General features: G+C 45.6%; 4 protein-coding genes across 4 annotated transcripts; 2 read left to right on the top strand and 2 right to left on the bottom strand.

Moving 5' to 3' along the window:
- Positions 1–4056: 4056 nt before the first annotated feature.
- On the top strand, positions 4057–5512 carry N7483_008563 (putative C2H2 finger domain protein; the record flags this gene model as incomplete). The annotated part of the gene is made up of 3 exons (XM_057091990.1): positions 4057–4459; positions 4521–4660; positions 4739–5512. 3 exons carry the CDS (start codon positions 4057–4059, stop codon positions 5510–5512), a joined length of 1317 nt encoding a protein of 438 aa, XP_056943164.1.
- Positions 5513–7030: 1518 nt separating this feature from the next.
- On the bottom strand, positions 7031–7604 carry N7483_008562 (uncharacterized protein; the record flags this gene model as incomplete). The annotated part of the gene is made up of 3 exons (XM_057091989.1): positions 7031–7149; positions 7209–7471; positions 7525–7604. The coding sequence occupies 3 exons, from the start codon at positions 7602–7604 to the stop codon at positions 7031–7033; spliced, it is 462 nt and encodes a 153-aa protein (XP_056943163.1).
- A 443-nt stretch (positions 7605–8047) lies between these two features.
- Positions 8048–8608, bottom strand: N7483_008561 (uncharacterized protein; the record flags this gene model as incomplete). The annotated part of the gene is made up of 1 exon (XM_057091988.1): positions 8048–8608. One exon carries the CDS (start codon positions 8606–8608, stop codon positions 8048–8050), a length of 561 nt encoding a protein of 186 aa, XP_056943162.1.
- A 3140-nt stretch (positions 8609–11748) lies between these two features.
- On the top strand, positions 11749–12129 carry N7483_008560 (uncharacterized protein; the record flags this gene model as incomplete). The annotated part of the gene is made up of 1 exon (XM_057091987.1): positions 11749–12129. One exon carries the CDS (start codon positions 11749–11751, stop codon positions 12127–12129), a length of 381 nt encoding a protein of 126 aa, XP_056943161.1.
- Between the last annotated feature and the right edge of the window lie 562 nt (positions 12130–12691).

Below are 12691 nucleotides of genomic sequence, written 5' to 3'. Positions count from 1 at the left end.
CACTACATGTACATGGCGTGTTCGAATCCGCTTTGACTACTCCGTAGAACCTGAAGAATCGAGTGGAGAGGGGATAATGTACTCCGTACAGGACTCAAAAACTATCCGCCAAGCACCCACATTCATTGGGGTCCTTCGTTAAGGAGATCGTTTTCTGCACTAAGCACGCGCGAAATGAGCAAGGCGTTAATCGATCCGAACTATTTATTTTCTATGGGTCTGGGTTGAGGAACTGCGGCGGCCTGTGCACGATTTCCCCAGTGACATCATGTTGGAATTGTACCCCTTGGTCATAGCGTTGATGTGGCTATGATATCCTGATTCTATTGATTCTTCAAGTGCGAGAATAGGGGATGAGGGTTTTTTTTCTATTTTTTATTATCATTATTATTTTTTAATTCTTATCTCTCGTTCCAATTCTACTTGAAAATCTCTGGAACAGTGAATCACCATACAGTGCCAGGGGTAGGACAACCCCGTTCTACTAATAGAAATATGGAGCCTAGCGTGAACTTGATACACCAAGACACGTCTCAGCCACAACCATGTGGGCATTGCTCGGTGCTGGGTGGCCAATGATCATTGTGTGGCCCCCAGTCAGGCACATCGAGCTACTTGAGAAATCAAGAAACACCTTCTGATAGGTGTGAGGCCATAGAGTTGACGCGAATTTGAGACATCCAGATACTCTCTTTGCGTATACTGTACTCCATTCCAACGTGTTTTCTGTCTATTATACTTTTGATCTTGTTTGTTGGGATTCAAATGTTCTTTTTTTATTATGTGAATGGAGTCCAGAGTGGCATAATCTCCGCAAACCTCCGCACGACCGGGATGGGTATTTATGCTCCGAAGCGTTGTCGTCACAACGGTCAGGGGTGCAGCCCTGGAGTGGATGAGCGATCATGAGAAGGGGGGAGGAGAGAGAGAGAAAAGAATATTGAACCAATAATAGGAAAGGTGATTGATCACCCGGGTTATTATTTCCGGATTGATTTTTCTTTTTTTCTTTGTTTTGGTATTTTTTTCTTTCTTTTCTTTTTCGTCAATTCTTGATCTGCTCATTCGATCTTCCCCCCTTTTGGGCATCCGATATGTGTACTCGGTGGAATCGGGTACTAGTTGTATTGTATTATCTTCACCGAAACTTGACTAAATCAAGATTTTCTTTGGACGAAAAAAGACATAAAATGCATACTCCGTAATGATCTTCTAAATAACGCTCTTCTACCGGTAAAAAGTTGCGAAGCCCTGGGTCTAGTGCTCGGACCTCTTGTAAATGGGGCAAACGGCTTCATTGTTTTTTTTCTCCCTTGCTTTCACACGGCTTCCACGGCTTCTACGGCTTCCATAGACCTTCCAAATCCCTTCTGGCGTCCTTCCAGAAGGTCAGGAGAAGACTTGGCAAGCCAATCCAGAGCGATCTCTCAGCCCGTCCCCATTCCAAGTGGCAGGAGAGTGGAGATAACTAGAGGCTGAGTCTCGACCGGAACTCTCTAGCGTCCCCGGAAAAGGGAAAAGGGGGGAAGACGTAATTCCCGATGTTCAGGGGTCTCCACTGGGATCTTCTTAACACCAGAGCAAAAGGGTGAGGATTGTAATGGGAGAAAAGGTTGCACGGATATCCGTATCCATAATCCATGCTCTAGAGAGGAATAATGATGACAGCACCAGGGCTCTCATTGTGCCCCGTGTGTTACAAGTTGATGTGGTACTCTACGGAGCATGAGTGGGGATATGACAATTAGGGGCGTGTCTCCGAAGGTTCGAAACCTTCTAGAAGGACGCATTGATTTTTTAGTTTGACCATCGAATAATAGTGGGAACTGATTATTAGACTATCGAGATAATCCCTTTCCCGCATGACTTTCGGCTTCGGATCCGTTCCTCGGATGTTCTATAGGGTCAAGGTTGTGTCGCACCATCACAGAACATGCATGTCATCATGTTTTTTATTTATTTATTTATTTTTTTTAACATTTCTGCCTATTTCCGATTCCAAGTGAATTGCTTTTTCTTAATCGTCTCCGTTGAGTGGGATTCTAAACATACCACATGTGCATATAAAAATAGGAACATGATACAGGTAAAACGAGCTCATAATGTAAGGTATTCAGCCACATCTTGCCTTATGTTTTGACCAGGGGGCAAGTGCCACATGCACCGTGGGATTCCCCTTAGATATCGATCCACTTGAGCAGATCACTCCGATCCTTCTTTACTGACACAATTTTATTTTATTATATGTTATTATTTCAAGTTTTGCTCTCCTATTCAGAAATATTGAAATTCTTGAAAAAAAAACTTTCTTCATGCATACACGTTTCACCTTGGGTGGCTGTGATTTACGGGGTAGTTTCATAGGTTGAATAAGCTAAGATTATTCAATTTGGGGGTTATAAGGTCATAAAAGATATGGCGTGGCTGAAAGGAGAGAAACCATACATGTTAAGGCTAGTGTCTCTATTATGATTTCGGATTCAGATCGACCTCTCTTCGTATCCACTGGGGGATTCCATGATTATTCTATGATTTATTGATTTTTACATGCGTGCAGGGACGGGGGAAAAGTGCACGTTGTGGAGCCGGAATGCTGACGGGAGCCTTCTGGTGCCGCCCGGTTTCCTTCTAGCGGACTTCGCTGGGTCCCAGGGGAAAACTAGTTAGGTCACGATGCAGGGATGAACTAAAGGCTTAGTGTCATTGATTTAATTGGGGAATTATGAAAAATAAAATAAGAAAAGGGTGAAATTTACTAAATAGGAGGGTAGAATTGATGGTTTTTCATGTTCCAAGTTATTACCTACCCATTGAGGCTATGAATTATAATACTCTCTGCATAGAAAGAGAAGAAGAAGAAAAAAAAGCACTATATTTTCAATTATATAAGAGAAACAAGTTATATAGAAAAAAAGATGCTATAATTAAGGATTCAATTTCCCTATATAAGTGGAGAACCTAAAGAGAAAAAAAAATTAGAAAAAAAAAAATTAAAAAAAATAAAAAATTCCCTTGTAAATAATGATGTTATGCTCTCTCTGTAGACGGCACCTACCACACCTAATATTATATTAATTCATCCCCTTTCCCCTTTACATTCTCCGTTCCGATCCATCTCGGCTCCCCCTTCCCGCTTCTTTTAACACATCTTGACATCTTTACAAACGTTGGTACTCCATATCCCTATTCATATACTCTTGGTACTTGACCCCAGTTACCGTGACGCTTTCAAGTTCCTGGTCCCGCTGCAGGAGGATCTGCATCAACCCTCTTTGTCTATGAAAACGAGTTCGTCGCGTTCTAGATATCTGGACAAAGTGCCGTGGAGTCCCGAAGAACCGAGGACAACTTGATTTCAGGCTCAAGGGTCAAATAGACGGGGCGGGCTACGACAGAGGCGGTTGTTAATTAATTCAGGCTGACCGTGCTTGTCGCTGATAGGATTGTCACCCTTTCACCCTACTCCTCCCCCTCACGACGATCCCGACCACCCACCACACCATCCGTTTCTAGCCGGTTGTCTTTTCTCGCGTCTCCTCCTTCGCATCACGATCACGATCATTATACAGAGCCCGGTATCAAACAGTCAGACGAGGTTTACGATTTCTTCCGTGGCGGAAGACCTGTTGATACGCAAAGTCCCGAAATTTGGATCCCAAAGATTCGCCAAGGAGTCGTCACATTTTGCAGTAACGCCGGTGATTTCATTGGAACTTTGATCTCGGATTCGAATTCAAGAACTTGGCGATATCTACGTCGTCGAGCCGTTATATACGCGTGCCCTTTGAGAACACCCGGAAGTCAGGCCCCACCGAATTTGACGAGCAAACATCGCGAGAATCACACTATTGCAATCACATTTCCAAACGGGGGTATTCTGTTCCGCAGTCTTCGCACAGCCTAGCGATCCGGTACTCGTCAGACACGACTTGTATTGTTTCTTCGCGGAGTGCAACGGATCCTTGCAACTCGATACGGAAAGACGGTTGAAACAGAAAGGACGCCCCATTTGCGCTGTCCTTGACTACGGTCTTAGGCTGATTCGCGGGACGGGTCATGGACTTCACGACTATTCTGAACCGCAAGAATTCTGCCGCAGCCGCCGCCGCCGCCGCAGAAGCACAATTACACCAACAATATCTTCAAAGTGCACACATGAATCAACATTCTCCAGCCATGAAGCCTGAACCAGGTGCTGCGGACAACCCTGTGAACGCATACCCTCCCCATGCAGGTGTGCCTATGGACCAGGGACTGGCGGAGACATTTTACTACGCCCAAGCTCAGGGCTCCGCTCCTAGAAACATGGGGTATGTCCCTGGTGGATATGGCGGAGAACCTCAGATGCAGCAGGCCCCCGTTCCTTCTGGGCGAACTGGCGCGGAGGCTCCACCCAAGACGTTCCATTGCTCTACTTGTAACAAGGGATTTGCTCGACGCAGTGACCTTGCCCGTCACGGTATGTGGCTATCTCTTCTCGAAATAATGTTGTTGAATGAACTGACACTGAACCCTCACAGAACGAATCCATACTGGTGTTCGACCACATGCTTGTGACTGGCCGGGGTGTGGAAAGCAATTTATTCAACGGTCCGCACTGACCGTGCACTCTCGAGTTCACACTGGAGAAAAACCCCACATGTGTGAGCGTTGCGGAAAGGTAAATTTGTTTATTTCCCCTATTTTTGCTTGGGTCCATTTTTTAGGTTGATTTTGCTAACATATGATGTCCATACAGCCTTTCAGTGATTCGTCATCCCTTGCCAGACATCGTCGAATTCACTCCGGAAAGCGACCCTACAAATGCCCTTACGCCAACTGCCAAAAGACGTTCACTCGACGTACGACATTGACCCGCCACCAAAATCATCACACGGGGACGATCGAGGAAGCTGCTGCTGAGACTGAAGCCAACCTGCGTCAGAACAAAGAACGACGTGCTCCTGGCGAGGGTATGTTCCCGGATCATGGTTCAATGGGCTCAACTCCATCTCCTGCCCAGCACCCATCCATGTCTCCAGGAGGTGATCTACCACCCTTGAACATGCATCGCTCAACTGGAGACTACTATATGGGAAGTGGTCCTATTCCACCTCATATGCGAGGAGACTTCCCTCAAGCCAGTCCCCGCGCTTCTCCAACAGCCACATCCCCTTCGCTATCCAGCTATGGTAGTGCTCCTCACGCCCGCCCTCCTATGACTTCACACCCTTACGCACCTCCGCAACCTCTGGAGCCCCCGGCCAACAATGACCACCGTCCGAACAGTGTGAACGGTAGCCCACACATGACCAGTCTGGGCTGGGCATCTCCCTCTCATGGCAGTATGCCTTCGCCAGGGTCAACCAATGATTTTGGCTACCCTGAACCCAGCGGGCCAGCATACCCAACATCCATGCCTCCTCACATGTACTTCCCCAACTCAACCATTCGTCGGCCCAATAGTACCGAACCGGACAACTATGATAGCAAGTCGCGGATGGGGGACCATACCTGGTCTACACCGGTATGATGAGAGTCATGAATGGCATGGATAGGCGTTGAGACATCATTTCTATTGATATCTCTCAACGCTTCGCTATTTCCTTTGTCAAATTGTTTTATTGCATCATTTCCTTGATTCCCACGGAAAGCAACTATTTTCCACCGTTCATTTTGATTCCACATTGCGCTGTATTGCTTTTTTCTTTTGCGCATCTTGATTTATTTGTATCTATACTGCGGGAAACTAAAACCCCATGGAGTCAGGATTGGTCTGATCGTGTTGTGGTCTCAAGTGCCTTTTGTTTCAGTTTTGCTTTCTGATTGTCATCCAAATTGCCTACACTCCCTTTGTGACATTTGATTTTTTTTGATCATTTGCGGATGACATTGTTTACCGAGACACGACCAGACGAGGAATAGCATAGATAGAGCGTGGGATCTGGGATTTTTATGGGTTTAACATTGTATCGGATATGGGAATTGGGAACATGGGGTTCTTATGCTTGGGAGAGCCGAGCTGCGGTGTCTGGGATATGGATTTTATTGGGGTTTGGCGTCGCATTGCTGAATTGCTTTTTTTTTCTGTTTAGTCTCCCTTTTGTTTTGCATATTCATCTTAATTTGTGCTCGTGTATTGCTATTACTTTTTTTTTGCTTTCCATTGCTATTTTATTCCCTGTGTCATTTCTTTTGTGTTGTTTTGTTCTCGCATCAAATACCACTCTGTAAAAGAGGTCGACTACCACTTATCGATCCTATTCCTGTATCATAGTTGTGATAGAATTGCGGCAATTCAATTCTCTCGAAGAATTCGCTCAATACTACCTAGGCAGTAGCTGTTTGAAACAAATCTAGCACATGCCATTCCCATGGTAGATACACGGTAATCTTGATACGTGCGGACTAGAACAAGACCTGGAGTTTCCTTGCTCTGAACTCTGCCAGACTATGATCTCAATAATAATCTCCCGCGAAAGTCACAAATGCCTTAATCATCTACCAGGCGACCAGCAGAGCACCCAGAATGACCAGATCAACCCGAAAGTCATGTGTGTGGTTTTCATCCACTCTTGTCCAACGTTTCACAATAGCAGCCTTATGGTATGCTCACGAGTCTCAGTATCTCCGAGGTCAAATCAATCTCATATGTCATCCATTCTTATTTTCGTTTCATGCCCAGGTGCCCTTGTATTCTACTGACTAGATTGAAATGAGAACCGGAAAGCCGAGGTACCTAGTCTAGATCTAAAATCTTACACTCCTGGATCAAGACTCAGAGTAGCACTTGAACACTATGAATACCAATTGAGCACATCTTCAAGTTCATTCTAGGCATATTATCCATCATTTGAAGTTAAAACTTGGATATAAAACTCTCATCTACCCTAACAGCCCCCACTCGAATCCGGGGAAGCGGGGAAATCGCCACTTCTCGACCTTGGATCCTCATAGACAGCAGTACCCACACCTGATCCGAGCTTCGGAGACTATAACCAGACATTAAACAAAAGCAATAACATCATGTCAATTGTAACGATGAAAGCCTTCACGACATTTCTTCAATCTCCGACTCCGAGTTCGCCCAATCCCATCCCTCAGCCTTGATATAGTCCAGCATCTTCTCCACCTCCTCAACACCATTCTCAGTTCTCAGATCGAATGTCCCTTCATGAAGCGGCATCAATGGGGCAGATGAATTCCGTAGTAGAATCTGACTTTCGTACCAATAGCAATCGCCCCAAAAACTCTCTGAGAAGTGTTGGTGATAAAAGTCGATATATCTCCCAGAAATTGTCCGCAGACAGTCTCTTCCCAGATCTCGGGGGTATCAGCGGCCGGGCGCTTGCATTTGACGATGAGAAGTTGACGCCGGGCGTAGCCACTTGTCTCTTCGGGACCCTTGACCATTTTAATAGCCTGGAAGAGGGCTTCACGTGCATCTGCGGGGGCAGGTGTAGAGAGACTGTGATGGACGTGATAGCTCTTCCTGGCCGGAAATCATGTCCAAAGTATCCCGCTCCACATCGTTTCGATTTCTACCTGGGGGGGGGGTCTGGTTTGATTAAATGTATAGAATAGTCGAAGCCGATGTTGTTGTGGAGAGAGGGAGGAGAAGCCATTCTGGGAGGATGTCTGTTTCGGTATTGATATAGGGAATGAGATGATTGTAGAAGTGAAAGAGATGATCTGGGAAAGATTGTGGTTATTTGTAGGTTTAGCCGCTGGACTTTTTGATTACAGCCCCGGGCTAGTAGGTGGATCGTGGTGTTGGCGCCTAGTATGAGGCGCTAATCCTCAAGTGCTAATGGCGCATTACCACCAGGCAGCAATAGGCAGCAATGGGAGATTTATAGAGATTAATTCTACGCAATGATTGACGCTTCAATTTGGAGAGTAATTAGCATTCACACCCTTATAAGATTTGGACCAAGCTTTCTAAACGGCAAAAATGGTAAACTGTGATGGTTTTCTGTAGCTTGAGGTCACTAGAATGGCACCCGAGATCTCAAACTTATCCTCCATCGTCTTCCAATGTTCCAGTCATTTCAGTCTCATCTTCCTACTACACCCAATGCAATCCGTCTGCCTTGACATGATTTACCATCTCCTCAACCTGCATGCAGCCGTCCGCAGATCCCAGGTCAAAGGTTCCTTGATGAAGCGGACACAGTTTCAAGTTATCGACTGCCCCTCCATCCCACTTAAAGAATCTCACTTTTGTACCAATAGCAACTGCACTGTAATATCTTTCGGAAGTATTCCAGTTTTGCGACATGTCATCGGGAACTTGGTTTTGGATGGCGGTTTCCCAACCCTTAGGAGTATCAGCAGATGGGCGCTTGCATTCGACCATGAGGACTTGGCGCTGAATGAAACTATCTGAAACTTCAGGATTGCAAACTACTCCAATGACTTGAATGATGCTATCAGGCATGCTCTCAGTAGCAATTGTAGAGGCTTTGAACTTTAACATATAGCCATCATCGGGAGAGAACCATGTTGCAAGTATCACTGTCCACAGGTCTTGGACTACTTGTTCGGGACTCTGTGGGTTGACATGTAGCAAAGCATTATGAAAGACGCGATTTCCGTCAAGTTGGAGAGACGGGCCGAAGGAATGCATTTGATCACTCAAGACTCAAGGGGCTGTATTATTTGAACAAAGATTCCGAGTAAATGTGGATGCGATAAAATTAGGAAGATTGAATATAATTTGCAATCATCGGCGCGTACTTACTCCAACTCAGGTGCAGCCGCCGAGCCTGTTTGATTACAGGTGGATGTGTTTGGCACATGTTCTCAGGCGCTAATAGATTGATAGTGGTGCATATTTTGTGACATGTTGCCCAGGTGAGGGTTAACTGGTGGGGGTGGGGGCGGAGGATCCTCTCTCGTCAATACGGACGATGCCCAGTCAATACGGACGATGCCCATGTTCTCCTTCCACAAGTCAGCACCACTGAGCCTTGGAAAGCTGTGAAGCTTGACGTCAATGTATCGCAATGTCTACTGCCCCCTTTGTGGGGTTATTATGCTGGACATTCGTCACCGTAATCGTTGGGCTCAAAAAGCCCAGTGCCGCCCTTGGTATGCAGAAGTGAGAGGAATATACCAAACTGAGGCTCCGAGGTCGATCCGCCTGACTGGATTGGGATTCATTCATCGTCGGAACATTCTATACGCTCCACCTGAAAGCCACCGATCCCACTCTGATCAGGGTATCGATCTCGATACACTAAAGGAGTGGATAGTATGCGGCTTTCCCGAAAAGGAACATTGGTGCTTCAGTTTCCATGGTTCTTGCTGGGAACTCTTGCTCCTCAGACTCGGCAATAAACAAAAGAAAGCCTTAAAACATGAGACCATCATCAACTCGCTGTTCTATCAACTTTGTTGCACTCCTTGCTTTGAGCATTCTATTTTTCAATTCGGCCATGACTATGAGGGCGCCGCAAAAACGCATATGCTATACAGGCGGGCAAAAGCCGTCGACCTGGGCTCAGCTCTTTACGCTGATCCTTGTATAATCAAATCTTCAAAGGATCCAGAAATCAACGCGAGTGATGATTCAAATGACAAGATAGATATCGGCCTCAATGGCAAAGATACCATCTTTGACTCTGCTCTTTCCAATTCAAAGAGAGTGCCAACTCTCTTACGCTTTCTTCAAGATGCAGCGGACAGAATTCGCCCAATGGAAAAACATGGCTACTGCATCTTCGATGAATTAACTCCTGAACTGAGATCCAAAATTTTCTCTTACTTGTCTTTCGCGAAGTCTTGAGCCTAAGGCTTGTGTGTCGAGCTCTCGCTTTATTTGCAACCACCTCCACACTCTCACAGTCATACTGGCGAAGTCGATTTTTTATCGGTCAAGAGGCCGACTTTCTTTTCCCAAATCTCAAGGAATCCCAAGACTGGGCGCAACTTTTCAACCGGACCAATCTTTCCTTAAAGAGAGAGGCTCTGGAATTGGTCAATCGAAAAAGAATCAGGAAATTGTTAGAACCCATTGCGGCATTTTCAGAGCTACATGGTGTTTTTCTGGGGAGTGAACCCTACGGATCTGCCTTCTGCCCAGCGAATGACAGTGATACCTCCCTGTCATCCTTTGAGAAGCCTCTTTTGCGTCTGCAAGTAGGGTCTTCCTTTTCCGGCCTACTTCCTTCTGGTAACACAATCTTGCCTTCTTATACTGGATGTCGTGTACTCTATCACAGGGCACAACTACTTATACCACGGCTTCAGTAAACTCAACACCAAATAGGAATTTCCACCGTTCAACTGGGCGGACGAAATTTTATATCAGGAATAAACCTCTTCGGACCAGCAAAATCCTGGCCTGCTGACTGTTCTATTGGTTATTATACCCCAAGATTCGTGAACTGGATAGAGATGCCACATATTTCCAGTCTGCGAGAAATCCTTGTGGCATTTTGCTCTGAAGGACTGAGAGGGATCAGATTTGCTTTTGCGGACTCGACTTCATCAAAATGGGTTGGTGATACGGCAAGTCCGGGAATTGCATTCGGCACCCTAGAAATTCACAAAGGATCAGATTGTCAATATCTGCTGGTCGGCTTAGACTATCTTAAAATTGTCTCTCTAGGCCTCAGCAAAGTCAACGAATCACCCTCGTATGATCTGATTGATTCACTTGGTTCACAGTCCTCGCTGTGGGTACCGTGCGCTCCGAATAAGAAAGGTGTAGAAATTAGCACCTTGCTGCCATTATCAAAATCCTCTCGTGCGTTTGAGCCGTTGATGAACATTGACTTCGGGGGACCGAAGGGCTTGTTCCTTGGGAGTGTGAGACGGTTTACATGTTATATGACCAAAGATAATTGCCCACTGGTCGAAATTGAAATATTCCATTCAGATGGCAGATCTGTAATGTGTGGTACAAGGACTGATTGCGAGCTCTCTCTTTTTCTCGACGGAGCAAAAGGGGAGCGTATCGACAAGGTTGGCATCTATGAAGATAACCCATATAATCGGGATATCGGCAGGATTGACAATACGGAAACTGGCCCGATCATAAGCCTCAATGGCTTATATGTTCGTAGAATATCTTCTTCTGGCTCATATAAAGATGCTAACTTTGCATGTAGATTTCAACAACCCTGGGAAGAACTGCTAGCTTTGCTCCTATTCGCACTCGACTCGCGGGCCAGACTACGTCACTGCCATATTTGCCGCCAAATCATACCATCACTGGCTTGATTGCCATCAGAGATGTATGTGCTAGTTCTTTCAGAAAGTAGAGATATCATCTGACCATCTCTAAGGTTTCCAAAATAGATTCTCGCGAATCGGGGTTCAATCTCAGCTATGTGACGAACAATCTAAGAACTCTACGGGAGAAGAGATCATGGATTATGGGTGCAACCATGCCCCAGACCAGCAGCTTCAATACGACGAAAAGTTCGGTATCCTCGCAGTCGCAGGCTGGTTTCTTACCTATCAAACCTATGCCTCGCTCAGAAATGTTCGAAAGATCCAGGCGTCAAGAGGCATTCAAGGAAGATCCAGAAGCCCCAATTGCATATCCGGCTTGAGAATCGAGTACTTCGATAATTCGACCCCTAGATTACTGGGCCAGTGGATGGAGGAAGTTGATGATGGCTTTGATTCTCCCCTGGTGAAACAATTCAATCTTTGACTATCTGGCTCACGTCGCCAGGCTTTTCTTCCGAAGAGTACCGAGGGGTCAAACTAGGTCAATTTAGGGTCATTGTTATTGAGACATCTGATTCTCGCAATATGAAATTCTGCCTTTCCCGAGCTGAAACTTCTCCTCGTGAGATGTTTGTGGATCAGTACCAGAGTGACCCTGAATCTGGAGAGGGTTTCACTGCCATTTCGTGGGTACTGAGCTCGCGTTATGATCGTATCCGGGCAGTTGCTTCTCCGAACACTCGTCGGCGACCTGAGATACTGGTACCGGAACAAAGTACTCCTCCTTATGATCAGCTACGGAGACTCTACTTCATGCAAACCAACAGTGATGGTACCGTCGAGACCACCAATTCAATAAAGGCATTCATTCGAGACCAGGCAATTATCGGGATTGTCTTTGTCTACCAGTCTGGAAAGATTGCAAAACTTGGAGAATTTGATACTGGCACTTTTCAAAAAAATTGATCTACCGCCAGATTCTCAAGTTGTTGGATTATCTGTCATTATCGATGAAAAGAGACTGACGGGAATCGAGTTCGAGCTTCAGTCTAATGGGCAGCCTATGACTAGCAAGCTATGTCTGCCTACCGATTTCCCCCACGACTCCATCGATACTGACTCCATCGATACTGCTTCAGCAGGAGGTATCAGGCAGCGCGTTTGGTGCAGAGATGACGCCTCCACAGAAAGCTACGAGTCATACTTACCATCTAATGATATCTTTAAGCCTCCGAACAATTCGACCCTTATTGGAGTCTACTTGAGTTGTCACGATATAGGTCGTATTGGATTGATTTACCAACCTGATGATCCTCCAAAGAAATGAAGGAGCTTTCAGGTTCATGAAGAGCACATGTGCACCAGCACTTGCTACTAATAGTCAGCATTTGCTCAAAGCTTTTTGTATACTATTAGGTAGTATTTTTCTTTTCCCCTTCAGCCCCTTTCAAAATTGTCATTTACTTGAATTTTACAAAAATTAAATATCAAATCCCAGTTATTTTTCCAGCTTGTGAAAATACAAACA

The sequence above is a fragment of the Penicillium malachiteum genome (assembly GCF_028827825.1).
Source record: "Penicillium malachiteum strain IBT 17515 chromosome Unknown utg000004l:1.0-4883003.0:1.0-4884900.0, whole genome shotgun sequence".
In the NCBI taxonomy this organism is placed as follows: domain Eukaryota; kingdom Fungi; phylum Ascomycota; class Eurotiomycetes; order Eurotiales; family Aspergillaceae; genus Penicillium; species Penicillium malachiteum.
This window is presented reverse-complemented; position numbering and strand designations above follow the sequence as displayed.